This window comes from Podarcis melisellensis (genome assembly GCF_964234715.1).
Source record: "Podarcis melisellensis genome assembly, chromosome: 12".
NCBI classification, from domain to species: domain Eukaryota; kingdom Metazoa; phylum Chordata; class Lepidosauria; order Squamata; family Lacertidae; genus Podarcis; species Podarcis melisellensis.
In genome coordinates, this window is record NC_138544.1 from 57,449,762 (window position 1) to 57,469,547 (window position 19,786).

Consider the following 19,786-nt stretch of genomic DNA (forward strand, 5'->3'; position numbering starts at 1 on the left):
TGAGGTGCTTTCAAACTGCTAGGTTGGCAGGAGCAGGGACCGAGCAACGGGAGCTCACCCCGTCATTGCGGGGATTCGAACCGCCGACCTTCTGATTGGCAAGTCCTAGGCTCTGTGGTTTAACCCACAGCGCCACCCGCGTCCCTGCATACAATATGAATAAAGTTCATTCAATGAAAAATGAAAATGTGGAGTCTGGGGACCCTGCCAGGGGAGCCAAGGAATGCCTTTGGGGGCATCAGAGAATCCGCAGGCGTTGTGTTGGCAACCTCAGCTATAGGGAAGCATACCAGACTAGGAAGAAGGCCAGTCACAGCTGAACTCCAAGTCAAGCTTTGTCACAGACTGCCTTTTCCCCACACACCTTCTGCTTTGACTATACCTGTATACTGCTGTCACAACAATTAGATGGGTGCTTCAGCAGTAAATACAAAGCATTTCTATTTTCAGCCACGAAACCCTATTCCAAATTACTGTAATTATATATATATATATATATATATATATATATATATATATATATATATATGCTTTCGTAGATTTTCACGGGTACAGGAATGCAGGTTTTGGTGTCCTCGGGTGTCTTCCCGTGTAAAAGTTGGGGTGTCTAGGCGACGTTTCAACGAGGTCTCACTCGTCATCATCAGGCTGGTGCTTTCGGCTTCTTGTTACTGGAACAGAGCAGGATCTCAGTGTTTGAGTTCCTATAAATACTGTTGAGGGGGTGTGGTGTATAGCCTCCAATGTTCTGGGCAGAGAGGAAGTTCCCAGGCTAGTGTGCTTTTTCTTCTTTTGTTCCTTAATTACTTGAGGGATATCTTGAGTGATTTCTTGAGTGATATCCTGAGTACCACTTAGGTGGGTCATTAGGTGTGGATTAGTTGCTAAAGTCTTTGTGTCTTGACCTCTTGAACTTTGTGAAGAGTTTTTCTGAGAAGATGGCTGTACTGCACTTAGTTGTGCTCTGGCTTGGCTTCGTGTATAGGGGCGAGCTGTGGTTTTGTGGCCTGTGTCAGCCAGATCTGTGTAGGGATTGCAGGGGGGTGCAGCATCTGGAGGTGCCACCATGGTTTGGCTACTGGATGGTGTCTGTAATTTATCTGTGGAGAGGGTCTGGGTTTGGGTCTGGTGTGGTTGATTGGTGATAGCGTTCTGTGTGCCTCTGGATCTGGTGTCAGTTTTTGTGGGGAGGGCTAATTTCCAGATGTCTGGCAAGCGGGATGTGTCGTCACGCTTGTTCATGTTGTGAGGGTGTTTCTCTATCTCGATGGCTTCCATGATTATTCTCTTGTGGTGATGTTCCATGTTAAAGAGCAATTTGGAATCTGCAAAATTAATTTCGTGTCCTGTTTCTTTCATGTGTTGGAAAAGAGAGGAAGTTTTTTCTTCTTTTTTGACGGCATTCTTGTGTTCTGCGATACGTGCATTTATTCGTCTGTTTGTTTGTCCAATGTACGTGGCTGGGCAGACTTTGCAGGGTATTTCATAGACCCCTTGGTTTTCCAACTGGATTTTATCCTTGGGGTTTCTGAGGATATTGGCTATTTTTTGGTTGGTGCAAAAGGCTGTTTTGATATTGTGTTTATGGAGGATTTTGCTAATTTTATCTGTAGTGCCCTTGATATAAGGAAGGAGGGCCATGCCATTGTTTTCTTCTGTGTCTTGGTTTTTGGGGGGTGTTTCAAGAGGTCAAGACACAAAGACTTTAGCAACTAATCCACACCTAATGACCCACCTAAGTGGTACTCAGGATATCACTCAAGAAATCACTCAAGATATCCCTCAAGTAATTAAGGAACAAAAGAAGAAAAAGCACACTAGCCTGGGAACTTCCTCTCTGCCCAGAACATTGGAGGCTATACACCACACCCCCTCAACAGTATTTATAGGAACTCAAACACTGAGATCCTGCTCTGTTCCAGTAACAAGAAGCCGAAAGCACCAGCCTGATGATGACGAGTGAGACCTCGTCGAAACGTCGCCTAGACACCCCAACTTTTACACGGGAAGACACCCGAGGACACCAAAACCTGCATATATATATATATATATATGCCCCGCCCTCCCCGGCCAGAGCCAGGCTCAGGGCGGCTAGCCAATAAAATCACAGTAAAAACATAATGGGGGGGGGCAATTTAAAATACAGGTTAAAATGAAATTTAAAATGCAGCCTAATTTTAAAATAGCCGATAAAGGAAGATCATAAGGGGAGGGAAACATAAGGGTCAGACTGAGTCCAAACCAAAGGCCAGGCGGAACAGCTCTGTCTTGCAGGCGCTGCGGAAAGATGTCAAGTCCCGCAGGACCCTGGTCTCTTGTGACAGAGCGTTCCACCAAGTCGGGGCCAGTACTGAAAAGGCCCTGGCCCTAGTTGAGACCAATCGAACCACCTTACGACCTGGGACCTCCAAAATGTTGTCATTTGTGGACCTTAAGGTCCTCCGCGGGGCAGACCAGGAGAGGCGGTCCCATAGGTACGTGGGTCCTAGGCCGCATAGGGCTTTAAAGGTCAAAACCAGCACCTTAAACCTGACCCTGGACTCCACAGGGAGCCAGTGCAGTTGGTAAAGCACTGGATGAATGTGATCCTGTGGCAAGGACCCCATAAGGAGCCTCGCTGCGGCATTCTGCAACCGCTGGAGTTTCTGGGCAGCCCTGCGTAGAGTGAGTTACGATAATCAAGCCTGGAGGTGAGCGTTGTGTGGATCACTGTGGCCAGATCAGGACAGAAATTACATTTCTCCTTTTATTTTTTAATTAACAAAGTAATAATAATAAATAATAATAATAAAATGTGCACCCCACCCTCACACCATTCCATTGTCGCTATCCAACCTCCCAAAATTTTGACACCTTTTGCGATCATTTGACCCCTTTCTGTTTTAACAGTACATATTCTGCAAATACACTCCATATCTCCTCAAAATCATTTCTCCTGCATATTCTCTGTCTTACCTTAATAGCACGTGTTAATTTATCATGAATACAGCCATATCCCACACTTCTTTATACCATTCTTCCATTTTATATTCACCTTGCCCTTTCCACTTCCTAGCTATAATAATTGTGCAGCTGTAAATTACATTTCTGATATTAAGGCCCCTATATACAAGTGTGCAAAGACTGGTGTAAATGGAGTAAGTTCCATTAGTACAGAGAGGCCAATTCGAGATTTAAATTGAAAACTGTTTATTTCCGCCTTTTCAAGGAGCTTTCAATCACATCTACGCATTGTGAAGTTATTTATTTCCCTAAAACAGACACCATAAATCAGTAGTTTAAAACCCTCACAGTAAAATTTCCCCAAACAATTTCATAATTCATTCAAGAACTGAAGCATAATTAAAATGCATACCTTCATTTTCCAGATATCAAATATTTCAGAAGCCTGTAAACAGTATTACCTTTCTGAACTGAACTTAGTGACAATGCTACAGCTAAGATTGCCAATGCAAATTCTTAGTATAAAAATATTTATATATCTTAACTTACACACAGACACACAATTATTATATTCTTTCCTCTGTACTTTTCATACAGCGATGGAATACTAATTCAGTTTTGCTTTTTCCCTTCGCGCCAGTTATTAACAGTGCAATCCTGTAAATGTTTACCCTGATATAAGTCCCACAAAGTTAAAGACGACCTCTTAATCTCTAGCAAATAGGTTCAGGATTGCTGTCCCAAGAGAATTGTGGATTGGCACACCTTCATATTAGGCATTAAAACAGTCCTCCGTAAGAAAATACAATTTTTCCTGAACCTTCAAAAAAGAAATAAGGCACATATAGGTGGATATAATTGCATAGCTCACACAAGCTCATAGTGAGATAGTGCTTTGCACAGAGCTCAGTGTAAATCCAGCTTCGGTGTGCATAGAAAAGGGGGGAAACGTTTTTAGAAAAAGCTTTACAAGGTCACTTGTGGTTAAGACACTCTACACCTCAGTCCCACCATAGAATTTAACGGTGCTAAATCATCACAATACTAAAGTGTCATAGGAATATTATGTGCACAGTGGAATCTTACCTACAATAAATTTCCCGTAACTGTTAATTCTGGTTTAATAGTCATCAAGCCATAAGGGTGGTTTCAGATCAGTGATTTTGCACTAATACAGTCATCATATGACTGTAACACTAAAGTCCCTTTTCACCAACCATGTTCCACAGAGTCGCAACACATACAGGACAATTTCAGAAGGCCCTCTTCCACAGAGATATCGCTCTGCAGCAACTGCAACATTCACCACCAAACTGCAGGTGAAAACTGATCATCCAAACCCGACCTAAGACACTTGTTTACATGTGGCATAGCAGCTATTCTGGCAGCAAACTCAGCACCTCTGGTTGTCCTGAGAAGATGAGTTCATTTCTTATTGGCCACAGAACGGACATAGATTTGTTCGCTCCGGTGTGCTGTTTTCCCTGCACCTCTGCTTCAAGGTCATAGTCTTCCTGGCACTAAAGCAACAGGCCATATCCGCACCTTGCGTTAGCAGCAGTCTCGTGACTTCCCCCTGGGAATCCTGGGAAATGTAGTTAAGGGCGCCAAGAGTTGTTAGGCCGGCCGACTCCATTCCCTCACACAGATACGGCTCTCAAAGGGGCTTAACAATCAATCCCTCTTCCAAGAGAACTCAGGGAATCGTGCTGGGTCTCCTCTAACAACGCCCAGCGCCTGTACCAAACTACAGATCCCATGATGCTTTGGGGTAGCCATGACTGTTGAAAGTGGTATCATGGTGCTTTCAATATACGGTATAATGCGGCACATTCTCTCCCTCCCTAGATTGGCTTCTGTCCCCCTTCAAGTACCATGATGGGGTGGCAGGGAATGTGAACAAACATTTCCAGCACCTTGGAAATCTGTATTCTTTGCACATAATAAGGTAAAGGGACCCCTGACCATTAGGTCCAGTCGTGACCGACTGTGGGGTTGCGGCGCTCATCTCGCTTTACTGGCCAAGGGTGCCGGCGTTTGTCCGCAGAGAGATTCCGGGTCACGTGGCCAGCATGACTAAGCCGCTTCTGGCGAACCAGAGCAGCGCACGGAAATGCCGTTTACCTTCCCGCCGGAGTGGTACCTATTTATCTACTTGCACTCTGATGTGCTTTTGAACTGCTAGGTTGGCAGGAGCTGGGACCAAACAATGGGAGCTCACCCCGTCACGGGGATTCAAACCGCTGACCTTCTGATCGGCAAGTCCTAGGTTCTGTGGTTTAACCCACAGCGCCACCTGCATCATTCTGTCCCGATACCATTTACTGGAACTTGCAAAATAACCTGCAATTCTTGGCAAACCCTGGATTGTTCCAGGGATGAAATTACAAGAGGCAACGGCGATGAGAAGTAGAAACAGGGGAGGAATAGTAGCTTTGGAAGAAGAGCAGGGAAGTTATTAGGCACGGCGACTCTTCTCCCTTGACCACCACAAATGCCATCATCTCTAAAAATGAAGGCAGACGACAAAAGAGTTAAACGATGGTGGCATTAGAGGCACTGTTCACACCCATTAATATCCTGTCCAGCCTTCATTGCTGTTCAAACAAGTTTATCAGGTTTTCAAAAACCCTACAGTGACCTGTAAGAGGAGTAATAACAGGTGCAAAATGAGCAAAACACAGGAGAATTGAGTTTCTCCTCCGTCACCTTCAACTCTGAGTGGCGGTGATCATTTCCTCAGCCTCACAATTCAAGGTTGCCCCATCAGGAATAAGGATTAGATGTGCCCAGTCTCATTTTTTAAGACTGAAAGCTGGAATGGCTATCTAAGGTGGCCACATGGCTAGTTCTGAAGCAGAAACAAGGTTCTCTACATACAAGAGGCACAGAGAGAGAGGCTAACAGCTTCAATGGCAGGTTGTCAACCATGATGTTTAGGACTGCTGGCCTTGATAACTCGAGGCTCTGTTGGGAGTTAATTCTGCTATAGTTTCAAGGTAGCCTGGTGCTATGGGTCATGCCCAATTGCAGCTTAGTTAAAATATAGAGATAGCTACAGCTTTGTCACTTTTCCTGCCAAGAGGCAAGTTATAGAGATCCCAGAACCATTACCTTCAGAAGGTAACAGTCTTCTTTAAGAAGAATTCGCCTATGTCAGCCTTGCTGGCTGGGGCTGATAGCTGTCCTTGGCCAGAACATCTGGAAAGGACCAGGTTAGCAAATCCTGATCTATGTCCTGTCAACAGTCATGTGCTTATGACAATCAACATGCAGTTTACTCCCTGAACCTCTGCCAGACTAGCTACAATACTGCATCGTTGATTTAACCTAGGCAGAGACTTAAAAGGCAAGTATCACACCGATTTGTTGAAACTGCTTCTCTGCATATCTTTCCAGCTTCCTGTCACTTCGTAGCCACAGGGGCAGAGCCTCTGAGTTCAAGGTACAGACTTGGAATGCAGCAATTAGTTAATATTGGCTATGCCACGTTTGAGGAAGTGTGACAACACCTTATACTTTTCCCTAAAGATATAGCCCTCGGGGAAATCTGAATTCCATCTGAAGTGCGTTAAGAACCATCCAAAAAGCAGTTTCTCTTATTCTCTGACCCATCGGTGGATTTTAAAGCGCTACATGTAACTGATTATGTTAACAGTGATAAGGCAGAGATCATAAATAGCTACTATCAGGAATTGCAAATCTTGATATAGAGCAGTATTTCCCAAACATAGGTCTCCGGCTGTTTCTGGACTATAATTCCCATCATCTGTGACTACTGGTCCTCCTAGCTACGGATGATGGGAGTTACAGTTTAACAACAACTATAGACTCAAGTTTGGGAAACACTGATAAAGAGCCTTTAAATCAGGTGCGAGGAACCATTGGCCCTCCAGGTGTCAGTGAACTACAATACCCATCATCCCCGGCCATTGGCTGTGCTTGCGAAGGCTGATGGGAGTTGTAGTCCAGCCACATCCAGAAGGCCAAATATCCCCATGCCTACTCTAGATATTGACGCAGGTGTTTCCGATACAAGAGACAAGTCTGGTTTCCCACCCTTTTGACATTTTTCAGCGTCATCAATAACAATAACTCTTATTTGCCACGAATACTGTTAACCTCAGCTACAACTTGATTACCTCCTCCCTAAGTTAACAAAAGATCGCTTTCACCACAATCTGCACGATGCAGATTGTATTTTCTCCTCGCTCTGCTTTCAATAATGAAAAGCAACATGAACTCAGGCCTGTTACTACTTTGCAGCCTTCTGTAACCCAGGAGGTGGATTTAGGGCACACAGCCTTGGGGGCCCCACAACTATTGTTTAGAATGGAGCACAAGAGGTAGGGGGGAGGAATTTTGGCGTCGCACAGGGCCACTCCTAACCTGGTGCCTTCCAGGTTGTCTACAACTCCCATCAACCCCAGCCAGCGCACTGATGGGAGTTGGGAAGCTGCCGTAAAAGCTAAGCAACATTTTCTCCCAACACACTCAACGAGACTCCTATGTGTAACACTCAGGCAACACCCTAAGGGTGATGTTTCTCCCACTTCTTGGCCAACCACATCATTAGCCACGAACAGTGGCGTAGTGTGGGTTGTCAGCACCCGGGGCAAGGCAAGTAATTTGTGCCCCCTAACCCGTGGATTTGCACCCCCTAACCCTAACCCCCAGATGTTGCGCCAGGTGCGGCCGGCCCATCCTGCACCCCCCACGCTACGCCACTGGCCACGAATTATGCATATAGTTAACTCAGACATTGGGGAACATGTGGCCGTCCTCTTGTCGCTGGACCAAAACTCCCAACAATCCCTGTCAACATGGCAAGAGTTGATGGGAGCCTTGATCTATCCAACACCTGGAGAACCACAGCTTCCCTTTCCCTGGCGTAACTCGTATTAATGTTATTATCTGTTCTGTGGCTGCGTTTGTATTGATTTCAGCCCCCCCCCCACATTGTCACAGTAACACGTAACATAAACGTTCAGTAATCTGCAGTTCTAACCAAGGCCACCTTGTTCCCCAAGTATTACAATCACACACACAAAAATTATAGTTGTTCCCTTTTAAGTGAACACCTAAGGATCCACCCGTCCAGATATTGGACAATGACTCTCATCAGCCCCCGCCAATGGAAGTTTAGAATAAAAGGCACTTCAGACACCCTGCTTCTTCACAGTCATTCACTGCCATTCCCAAACCTGTTAAAAATCCTTTTCGAAGCTACCTAAATCTGGCATTAACAGTTAATGGGAAGACACGTTTAGCCAGACTTAGTGGGAATACACACTAAGTCAGCTGGAAGTAGCCTTGAAGAGAGACTCCCAGACCAATTTCTATTTCTCGAACTTCCACAACTGGTTTTTATCCTCTGCGTTGCATGTCCTCATCTGCACATCAGCCCGGCCCTCGGCAGTGCGGTAAGCGCTAAGGCATTTTGCCGAATGAGGGTGATAAATGGTCCCGTCTTCTCTAAAATGCCACACGATGTTTTCTGGGATAGCGGAGCCGTCTTTCGGGCAGTTCCTCATGCCTACAAAATCCTTCTGGTCGGGAACTTCGGCGCAGAGCTCTGTCACGGAGTTGAACCGGATCTCCTTATTCGACGTGTACTCAAAGAACTGGTTCCCTCCTTGCCCGTGGCACCCGAAGAGGTTGACGTGGGCGCCCGTCGGGTTGTGCTCAGGAGAATTGTAGTCTAGGCACTCGGAAGAGATGCCCACGCTGCGGATGGCTCCGTGCCAACCGGGACGGTCCTCTGGCACGTGCAAGTTCGGAAATATGTTTTTCAGGTACCAGTCGAAGTTCTGGCACTTCAGGCGCTGCCTCAAGAGCTTCCTTTCTGAGATGTCTCCGTAGTTCTCCTTCCGTGCCGGCGGATTCCTGTTGTAGAAGTGCTCTTTATACCCATCCATCCACACTTCTGCCGCCCGTGCCGTGTTCTGGAGGAAGTTGGGCCTGGCGTATGGAGCGCGCTTGGGGAACACATGCCCCACGTGCGAACAGGGGTGGATCTCCAAGATGCCCCCGCATTGCCACACCCGAAAGGAGAGCTCCAGGTTCTCTCCTCCCCAGACGTCCATCCCCATGTCGTAGGTGCCCAGGTATTCGAAGTACTTTTTGCTGACGGCAAAGAGGCCCCCGGCCATGGTGGGCGACCTGATGGGGTCGATTTTGGACTTGCGCCTCTGGCGCTCGTAGTCGGGGACCGAGTGCCACTGGAAGGTCAGGCGCCAGTCAAAGCCGCCGATCATGGGCTCGGCCGACTGCATGTAGAACTCGAAGGTGTTCCAGTCGATGGTGTCGATGACGGGGCAGACGACGGTGCTGACGTTCTGGGCGATCCTCTCCAGCAGCGGCTCCAGCCAGCCAGGGACGCACTCGCAGTGGCAGTCGAGGAAAGTGAGGACGTCGCCGGTGGCAAAGGTGGCGCCGATCAGGCGCGCCCGGACCAGCCCTTCGCGCTTGTTGGTGCGGATCAGGCGCACCCTCTCCAGGCCGCTGACGTACTTCTCCAGTTGACCCTTCAGGTAGGGCTTGTCGCTCAGGTCGTCCACCAAGATGATCTCCTTCAGCAGGACGGCCGGAGAGGTCTCCAGCACGCTGTGGACGGTGCGCAGCAGCGTGGACCAGGCCTCGTTGTAGAAGGCGATGACCACGGAGGTGGTGGGCAGCTGGCGGTAGCGGTAGGCCTTGGCCTTGCACTCGGCCATGCGCCCGTCCTGGATGTGGCGGTGCAGCGAGATCTTCTGGCTGAGGTAGACGTTGATGGCGTATTGCTCCACCAGCTCCTCCTCCTCCTTCTTCTCCTCAGGGCTCAGCTGCAGGTGGGCAGGCTTGCCCCACTCCCCGGGGGCCGAAGGCTCCGGCGGCGCCTTCGAGTAGACGGGGCGGGCCAGGTCTTCGGGCCGCTCCGCCCCGTCCGAGAAGCGCCTCTCCCCGCCAGGAGAGCGCCTCTCGCCGGCCAGCGGGGGCGCCTGCAGGCTGGCCAGCGACAGCGCCACGGCGAAGAAGGCCACGGCGGCCAGCAGCGCCAGCGCCACCGCGCAGCCCCGGCCCGGACACGGGCCCCTCCGGAGCCGCCGCATGGCGCCGCCTGAGGGAAAAGGCGAACTTCGAAGGCGGCGGTCTCCTCAGGGTCTCCTCAGTTCCGGGCTCGCTCCTTCCCGGATACGGAGCGCCAAACTCCGAGGAGGAGGCGGAGGAAGCGACCCACCCCCGGCCGCCTGTTCCTCCGCCTTCGCCGCGGCTCCTCGCGCCTCCAGGGCGCCCAGCGGTTCGCTCGCAAAGTTGTCCTTTAAAGGGAGGGAGAGGAGGCGGCGGCGAGCGAGCGAGCTTCCTTCCCCTTCGGCCGTCCCACCTCCGGGCAACCGGCCACCTCCCTTCGCCTCGGCCGAAACTCCGCGCGCTCCGCCCGCACCGCGCGCCTTTTCCCCGCCGCGCGCTCCGGCCGGAGGAAGGCGGGCAGCCGTCGGGCTCCGGGCTGGGGAAGAAGGGGCGCTTGAGGGAAAGGAGGAGGCGAGCGAGCGAGCGAGCGAGGAGCTTCCTTCCCCGTCTCGCCCGCCCGCCTTTTCGGCCACCTCCCTTCGCCTCAGCCGCCCCCTCCGCGCGCTCCGGCCGGAGGAGCGCGGGCAGCCGTCGGGCTCCGGGCTGGGGAAGAAGGGGCGCTTGAGGGAGGGGAGAGCGGCGGTGGTGGGGCGGCTGGGGGTGAGGGGAGAGTGAGCCCCGGTTGGGGCAGGACGGCGGCGGCGTCCGCCTCGCGTGGACGGCGGAGCGCGAGGGAGACGCGCCCCGTCGCGGCTGCCCTCACGAGGCAGCCGCTTGGAGAGAGAGAGAGAGGGGCCCTTTTAAGGCCCTACCTGCCGCGGTGGGCGGGGCCAGAGGAGAAAGGGGCGGGGCCACAGCCAGTGGTGTAGCGTAGGGGGGCCGGCCGCACCGGGTGCAACATCTGGGGGTTAGGGGGCGCAAATCCACGGGTTAGGGGGCGCAAATTACTTTCCTTGCCCCGGGTGCTGACAACCCACGCTACACCACTGGCCACAGCGTGACCCTCGCCTTTTTCACGCTGCTAGCAGAAGGGCACCGTAACAGCATCATCTTTTAAAATTTGAAACATCCCCACCCCAAAGAAGGGCAGTGCCAAAGAATGCGCCAACTACCGCACAATTGCAGTGGCGTAGCGTGGGTTGTCAGTACCCGGGTGCAGGCAAGTAATTTGCACCCCCTAACCCATGGATTTGCGCCCCCTAACCTGTGGATTTGCGCCCCCTAACCTGTGGATTTGCGCCCCCTAACCCTAACCCCCAGATGTTGCGGCCAGTGCGGCTGGCCCCCCCTGCACCCCCCACACTATGCCACTGCACAATTGCACTCCTTTCACACGCTAGCAAGGTTATGCTTAAAATTCTACAAGGCAGGCTTAAGCAGTATGTGGACCAAGAACTCCCAGAAATGCATTTCGTACAAAGATTACCATAATAAAGGACAAAAGTGGTAAGGACCTAACAGAAGCAGAAGACATCAAGAAGAGGTGACAAGAATACACAGAGGAATTATACCAGAAAGAAAGGGATGTCTCGTATACCCCAGGTAGTGGGGTTGCTGACCTTGAGCCAGACATCCTGGAGAGTGAAGTCAAATGGGCCTTAGAAAGCACTGCAAATAACAAGGCCAGTGGAAGTGTTAGTATTCCAGCTGAACTATTTAAATTTTTAAAAGATGATGCTGTGAAGGTGCTACACTCAATATGCCAGCAAGTTTGGAAAACTCAGCAGTGGCCAGAGGATTGGAGAAGATCAGTCTACATCCCAATCCCAAAGAAGGGCAGTGCCAAAGAATGCTCCAACTACCGCACAACTGCACTCATTTCACACGCTAGCAAGGTTATGCTTAAAATTCTACAAGGAAGGCTCAAGCAGTATGTGGACCGAGAACTCCCAGAAGTGCTAACTGGATTTCGAAGGGGCAGAGGAACCAGAGACCAAATTGCAAACATGCGCTGGATTATGGAGAAAGCTAGAGAGTTCCAGAAAGACATCTACTTCTGCTTCATTGACTATGCAAAAGCCTTTGACTGTGTCGACCACAGCAAACTATGGCAAGTTCTTAAGGAAATGGGAGTGCCTGATCACCTCATCTGTCTCCTGAGAAATCTCTGTGTGGGACAAGAAGCTACAGTTAGAACTGGATATGGAACAACTGATTGGTTCAAAATTGGGAAAGGAGTACGACAAGGCTGTATATTGTCTCCCTGCTTATTTAACTTATATGCAGAATTCATCATGCGAAAGGCTGGGCTGGAGGAATCCTGAGCCGGAATTAAGACTGCTGGAAGAAATATCAACAACCTCAGATATGCAGATGACACAACCTTGATGGCAGAAAGTGAGGAGGAATTAAAGAACCTTTTAATGGGGGTGAAAGAGGAGAGTGCAAAATATGGTCTGAAGCTCAACATCAAAAAACCGAAGACTTTCCCGACAAAGGTCTGTATAGTTCAAGCTCTGGTCTTCCCAGTAGTGATGTATGGAAGTGAGAGCTGGACCATAAAGAAGGCTGATCGCCAAAGAATGGATGCTTTTGAATTCTGGTGCTGGAGGAGACTCTTGAGAGTCCCATGGACTGCAAGAAGATCAAACCTCTCCATTCTGAAGGAAATCAGCCCTGAGTGCTCACTGGAAGGACAGATCCTGAAGCTGAGGCTCCAGGACTTTGGCCACCTCATGAGAAGAGAAGACTCCCTGGAAAAGACCCTGATGTTGGGAAAGATTGAGGGCACAAGGAGAAGGGGACGACAGAGGACGAGATGGTGAGACAGTGTTCTCGAAGCTACCAGCATGAGTTTGACCAAACTGCAGGAGGCAGTGGAAGACAGGCGTGCCTGGCGTGATCTGGTCAGCACCACCACCACCGGGGAACTGGAAAGGGATCCCAGTAGGTCATGTAGTCCAACCCCTCGCCATGCAGGAAACATAACACTGGACTACAGTGGTGCCCCGCAAGACGAATGCCTCGCAAGACAGAAAACCCGCTAGACGAAAGGGTTTTCCGTTTTGGAGGTGTTTCGCAAAACGAATTTCCTATGGGCTTGCTTCGCAAGACGAAAATGTCTTGCGAGTTCCTGCGGGGTTTTTTCCTCCCCCCCTTTTTCCTAAGCCACTTATCAGCTAAGCCGCTAAGCCGCTTAACAGCTGATCCGCTAAGCCGCTTAACAGCTGATCCGCTAAGCCGCATATCAGCTGATCCGCTAAGCCTGCTAAGCCGCTAATAGCGCTAAGCCGCTAATGGGCTTGCTTCGCAAAACGAAAAAACCACAAGACGAAGAGACTCGCAGAACGGATTCTTTTCGTCTTGCGAGGCACCACTGTACCTGGCGCCCTTTTCATAGGAGCCAACTATTAGGGCCCCGAGGTCCTTGCGCCCCTCCCAATAAAATATTCAAGGCATCTGGGGGGCTCCTAAAGTTGATGGGCATTGCCATTCAGAGAGAGACAGAGAGAGTCATGTCATGTGATCGATTATGCTGTGGGGGGCTTCCTGCCCCCTCCCCAATATTTTATTCAAGTTGGCACCCCTGGTCCCAGCTTAGTCCTTGCAAATGATTGCTTTTGGTTATTATTGTGGTTTTGCGTGTTGCACTCTGCCCTGTACTTTGAGAGGAAGGGCGCTGTTGCTGTTGTTGTTGTTTTAGAGACGTACTTGCCGGGCAAAAGAACTTGAGCTGTCAACACGAACTTCCTTTAAATGCAATTTTTCAATGGAGTTAGTATCAGTCAAGTGCAAAGTCACCTCGCCATCTAGAGCTCAGAGATGCTATTGCACACACTCCTCTCGCGACTTGTGCAGCTGTTAAGGCACAAAAGTTTTCAAGAGATGCCTTTGTCCCCCCTAGTTGCCCTCCAGATGTGTTGGACTGCAGTTCCCAACAGCAGCTCGTGGAAGCTGCAGGCCAGAATATCTGTTGCCTTGCGGCTTATGGGAGTTATCGTCCAAAACATTGTTATTATAATAATTACAAATTAATGTACTGTAACAAATGCCAAACTGGCTGAGAGGCAGATGACAAGCACAAAAACGATTATAAAGCCCATGTGTAATAAAACAGTACACAATAAAACAATTTCTTCAAAACGTTAGAAACACACATATTTAAAATACGCAATGAAGCAAGCCCACTAGAATGTGTAGCAATTAAAAGAGACATTAAAATGTCTGGAGTTTGAGAAGCTGCATGTTTGAGAGGAGCTAAAAGATTCAGGACAGATAAAGGTTTGTCCTTATTCACGCAGCTCATAGTTAAACTGTGGAACTCATTGCCACAGGAAGCAGTGATGGCCAACAACAACTTCTTCTTCTTCTTCTTCTTCTTCTTCTTCTTCTTCTTCTTCTTCTTCTTCTTCTTCTTCAATCCCTCATAACCAAGTAGGATTGTCTTCCATAAACACAGTTTTAACAGTGAGTCCGTAAGAGACTGTGGAGGCCAATTCTGGATCCACACGTCCTTCCACAGTGGGGATATTGGTTTCCGGGCGGGAGTTGATCACGGTACTTGCCAAACATGCCTTCCTCTTAGCATGTTTCTCCCTTGCGTCCTGAGTTCGAGTGTCTTTAAAGCCCATGACACCTTTGGGAAAGGCTGTTCTCCAACTGGAGTGCTCACAGGCCAGTGTTTCCCAGTTGTCGGTGTTTATACTACATTTTGAAATATTTGCCTTGAGACAGTCTTTAAACCTCTTTTGTTGACCACCAGCATTACGCTTTCTACTTTTAAGTTGGGAATAGAGTTGTTGCTTTGGAAGACGATAATCAGGCATTCGCACAACATGACCAGTCCAACGATGTTGAAGAATTAATGCTTCAACATTGGTGATCTTTGCTTCTTCCAGTACAAAACATCCAATGCCATCTACGGTACTTGAGGGTCGAGTCCAAAAGATCCCGCCTGAGAAATGTCTTTACCCCTGTGGAGACGGTAGCACCGAAACAGCGGCACATGTCCTCCTGTCTTGTACTCTCTACAAAGACCTGAGGAATGAGATCATCACCCCACTCATACTAACCATCCCAGGCGTTCAACCACTGCCACAATGTCCGAACCAGAGCAGTGCACAGAAATGCCGTTTACCTTTCCGCCAGAGTGGTACCTATTTATCTACTTGCGCTTTGAGGTGCTTTCGAACTGCTAGGTGGGCAGGAGCAGGGACTGAGCAACAGGAGCTCACCCCGTTGCGGGGATTCGAACCGCCAACCTTCTGATCGGCAAGTCCAAGGCTCAGTGGTTTAACCTACAGCGCCACCCGTGGCCCATCATGCTGCTATTTATAGCATGACAAATAATGCTACTGATATGATACCCATTCAAAGTATTTCCTCTCTTTCATCAGAGTTGGCAAACTTTTTTTGCTCTAACACATGGGTAGGCAACCTAAGGCCCGGGGGCCGGATGTGGCCCGGTCGCCTTCTAAATCTGGCCTGCGGACGGTCCGGGAATCAGCATGTTTTTACATGAGTAGAATGTGTGCTTTTATTTAAGATGCATCTCTGGGTTATTTGTGGGGCATAGGAATTCATTCTTTTTTTTCCCTTCCAAAATATAATCCGCCCCCCCACAAGGTCTGAGAAACAGTGGACCGGCCCACGGCTGAAAAAGGTTGCTGACCCCTGCAACATATCAGGAATGTGGAAGCCCTAAAAGGCCTCGGTCCTGTATACCTGAAGGAGCGTCTCCACCCCCATCATTCTGCCCGGACACTGAGGTCCAGCTCCGAGGGCCTTCTGGCGGTTCCCTCCCTGTGAGAAACAAAGTTACAGGGAACCAGGCAGAGGGCCTTCTCGGTGGTGGCACCCGCCCTGTGGAACACCCTCCCACCAGACGTCAAAGAAATAAACAACTACCTGATATTAAGAAGACCTCTGAAGGCAGCCCAGCTTAGGGAAGTTTTTAATGTGTGACATTTTGATGTATTTTTAATCTTCGTTGGAAGCCGCCCAGAGTGGCTGGGGAAACCCAGCCAGAGGGGCTGGGTACAAATAATAAATTATTATTATTATTATTGTAGAAGGAGTTGTAAAGCCCAGAAAGTCAGTTGCCTGTGATAGAGAGGGAAAGAGGAGAAATCAATGTGTGCTTCACAACTGAGGCCACCTAAAGGGTTGTCCCCCAAAAGACCACGAACGAACACAAGAACATTAGGTTGCATCCTGCTGTCACAGGGGCCAGCCAGATCGCCATTCTGTTTTTTTAAAAAAAATATTTTTATTAAGTTTTTCAAAATTTATATAAAAACAAAACAAAACAATAATAAAAAACAGACAAAAATAAAAAACAAGTATAGTTTCAATCCCTTTTTTTCTTATAACTTACTTTCCCGACTTCCTTGTACCTCCCCTCTCTGTATTCCAATTTCTATTTTATTATTTCAGCAAATCCTTTCCCTTAATTTTCATTTAATTTTTAGCCTTTCTTTTTTTTTTACTTATCCATTACGGCTGGAAACCACATAATTTCTAAACCAACGTCATTCTAACATTCATAAATTTTGCAATATTTCTTGAGATAGTCCTTAAATTTCTTCCAATCTTCTTCCGCTGTCTCTCTCCCCTGGTCAGCCAGATGGCCATTATGGTGAACCTGCAATCTGGACCCAAGCCCAATAGCATCTCTCGCCTCCTGTGGTTCCCAGCATCACAATCTATGCCACAAACGTCCACAAGGCAATGTCACTAAGCTTGTGTCTGCAGAACGGGCTAAAGCAGCTGAGCCAGGCTAGATCACAAGGGAAATTGTAACCCGGGCATAACTCGAAAATCACGCTCATTAAACTGGTTTTGGCCCCAGGGCGCTGAATCGAAGCAACAGTTCCCAGCTGAAAATAGATCTGCGTTCTTGCATCTGCCCTGCTGATTCACAAGGCAGCTTTTTAACTCAGCTGTTAAATCACCAGCTGCCGAATAAAAGGCCTGTTGCCAATGAGTTATTGCTAGGATGTAAATATAATAAGGAGAGAAAAGAGAAGCAGGCTGTTGACAGCCTATCACGGCTAATAATCCTTCATTAGAATGAGTTTTCCAGGAAGCACTGAGCTCAGATTTAATGGAGTCCTTTACAGAACCCTTTTAAATCAGGGGAAGTAATTGAATTTGCATCACTCAAATATTACTGCATTGTGTATATTGCAAACATATATTACTAAGATAAGTATAGGGAGGGGAAAAACTGTTAACTGATGCTAAACAGCAGAAAAAAAGGGGGGAATTATGAAGCATTTCAAGTTGAGAACAAGAATTGTGCTTGTAATATGTCCTTGAGAAAAATTTATTTCCTACTATGAAGCCCGTTTAAAATAAACACAAAAAGTGTGCATGGCTGAACCTATGGAACTCACTCCCACTGGCCACCAACCTGGATGGCTTTAAAAGAATATTAGACAAATTCTTGGGAGAAAAGAAATGACAAACCTAGACAGCATCTTAAAAAGCAGAGACATCACCTTGCCGACAAAGGTCCGTATAGTTAAAGCTATGGTTTTCCCAGTAGTGATGTATGGAAGTGAGAGCTGGACTATAAAGAAGGCTGATCGCCGAAGAATGGATGCTTTTGAATTCTGGTGCTGGAGGAGACTCTTGAGAGTCCCATGGACTACAAGAAGATCAAACCTCTCCATTCTGAAGGAAATCAGCCCTGAGTGCTCACTGGAAGGACAGATCCTGAAGCTGAGGCTCCAAGACTTGGGCCACCTCATGAGAGGAGAAGACTCCCTGGAAAAGACCCTGATGTTGGGAAAGATGGAGGGTGCAAGGAGAAGGGGACAACAGAGGAGGAGATGGTGGGACAGTGTTCTCAAAGCTATGAACATGAGTTTGACCAAACTGCGGGAGGCAGTGGAAGACAGGAGTGCCTGGCGTGCTCTGGTCCAGGGGGTCATGAAGAGTCGGACACGACTAAACAACAAAAGGCTAACAGCGGCTGGCCTGTGCCTCTGTGCACAACGGGAGTCGACAATCCTTTTGAATGCCAGTTGCTGGAAACCACAGGAGGGGTAAAGATTCTTGTGCTCAGCTCTGGTCCTGCTTGCGGGTTTCCCATAGGCATCTACTTGTTGTCATCTGTCTGTCTCAAGAAGCAGTGAACGTCACCTCTGGGGATGAATCAAACTGTGTCATGAATCTCGAATTGGACTGTTCTGGACCCAGGGATAACCCGAGTAACGTAATCCAGGTCTGGTCCCGAATCCAAGAGTTCTGCGAGGAGTCAGTCCAACTGGGTCAAGGCAGGAAACCAGGCAAGGTCCGGCACAGGATCACAGGCAGGTTCTGGCAAACAGCAACGTTGTTCCCACAATCTGGGACAGGGTCCGACAGCCTTTTATCTCTGTCAGGGTAACGGCCAGTCCTGATCCCCTGGCAACTCACCTCCCTGTTCCGCCCGAAGGCGAGCACTCCTCCCGCGAGTACTCAGGTCTCTCCTTCTCTCAGACCTCAGTCTCTGCAGCTCAGGAGACGTCAGTGGGTTACTAGACCCAGGGGCCGCCTCAGCCTCCCCTGACCCAACCGGTAGTGGAGCAGCTGTAAGTGATGGCCCAGCTGAAGGCAACGAGGTCATCCCCGCATCTGGAGCCAGGGCAGGCTCAGGCCCCTGACTCGGCCCAGCTGGTGCTTGTTGCAGGGGAACCTGTGCAGACTGGGACACTTCAGAATCAGGCCCCAGACCTGGTTCAGGTGCCGCCTGAGGCAAAGGATCTGGTGTGCACTGAGACTCGTTTGGCTCTGAGTCCAAGCCTAATTCCCAGGCCATCACATGGAGCTCCACCGTGTTCATGGAAAACAATCTTACTTCGCTATGAGTGCTCACCGAAGAAGAAGAAGAAGAAGAAGAAGAAGAAGAAGAAGAAGAAGAAGAAGAAGAAGAGTGACCTCTCTGGGACACAAGCCTGGGCAGTGTCTATGGAGGTCCTGGGCTGCCCAAATGATCTCCTCCCCTTGATCTCACTAATGTTCTTGTCCTGGAGTATTTGTCCTCCTTTGTTCCCCACCCTGCACTCACCTGGGGCTCCTAGAAGCTCTCTGCATACGACAGTGGCTACAATCCCAGGAAACAGCTTCAACTGGCCGGCTAAACCAGGCGTGGGTAGCCGATGGGTCTCAAACCCTCAGTGAGTTAGGGACTTCTACATTTGAAGATGGATGGAGCAGACAAGACTTAGAGTGGGTCCAACAGTCAAGAAGGCAATTCCTGCACGTCATGTAGAGGGAGGTGAGGGGCAGATGGGGCTCCTAGGAAGGAAGACCATCTAGGAGAAGGAAAACTCTGATCCTAAACTTCCGCTGCTTTGAGAAAGGTTTTGGCAGTGAACCCTGATGAAAGATCTGTACCTTCTGCTTTGCAGGACATCTTGGGAAGAAGAAAACCAACGGTTGGCCACTGTGGGAACAGGATACTGAGCTAGATGGGCACCCTTGGGCCTCATCCAGCAGACCTCCTCCCCCTTCTTTTTAAAGCTTTATAGCATTTATTAAATTCACTCTGTAAAAAAATCTGACACACATAGAACCAATAAAAGATAAGGAATGGAAAGTACCGTATTTTTTGCTCTATAAGACTCGCTTTTCCCCTCCTAAAAAAGTAAGGGGGAATGTGTGTGTGTCTTACGGAGCGAATGCAGGCTGCGCAGCTATCCCAGAAGCCAGAACAGCAAGAGGGATTGCTGCTTTCACTGTGCAGCGATCCCTCTTGCTGTTCTGGCTTCTGAGATTCAGAATATTTTTTTCTTGTTTTCCTCCTCCAAAAACTAGGTGTGTCTTGTGGTTTGGTTCATCTTATAGAGCGAAAAATATGGTAACC

The 19,786-nt window shown here is 48.9% G+C and overlaps 1 protein-coding gene across 1 annotated transcript; it reads right to left on the reverse strand.

Annotated features, from left to right (window-relative positions):
- Positions 1-7,663: 7,663 nt before the first annotated feature.
- LOC309353678 (polypeptide N-acetylgalactosaminyltransferase 4-like) lies at positions 7,664-10,069 on the reverse strand. The gene has a single exon (XM_081883117.1). The coding sequence runs from the start codon at positions 10,032-10,034 to the stop codon at positions 8,283-8,285; it is 1,752 nt and encodes a 583-aa protein (XP_081739243.1). The 5' UTR covers positions 10,035-10,069; the 3' UTR covers positions 7,664-8,282.
- Between the last annotated feature and the right edge of the window lie 9,717 nt (positions 10,070-19,786).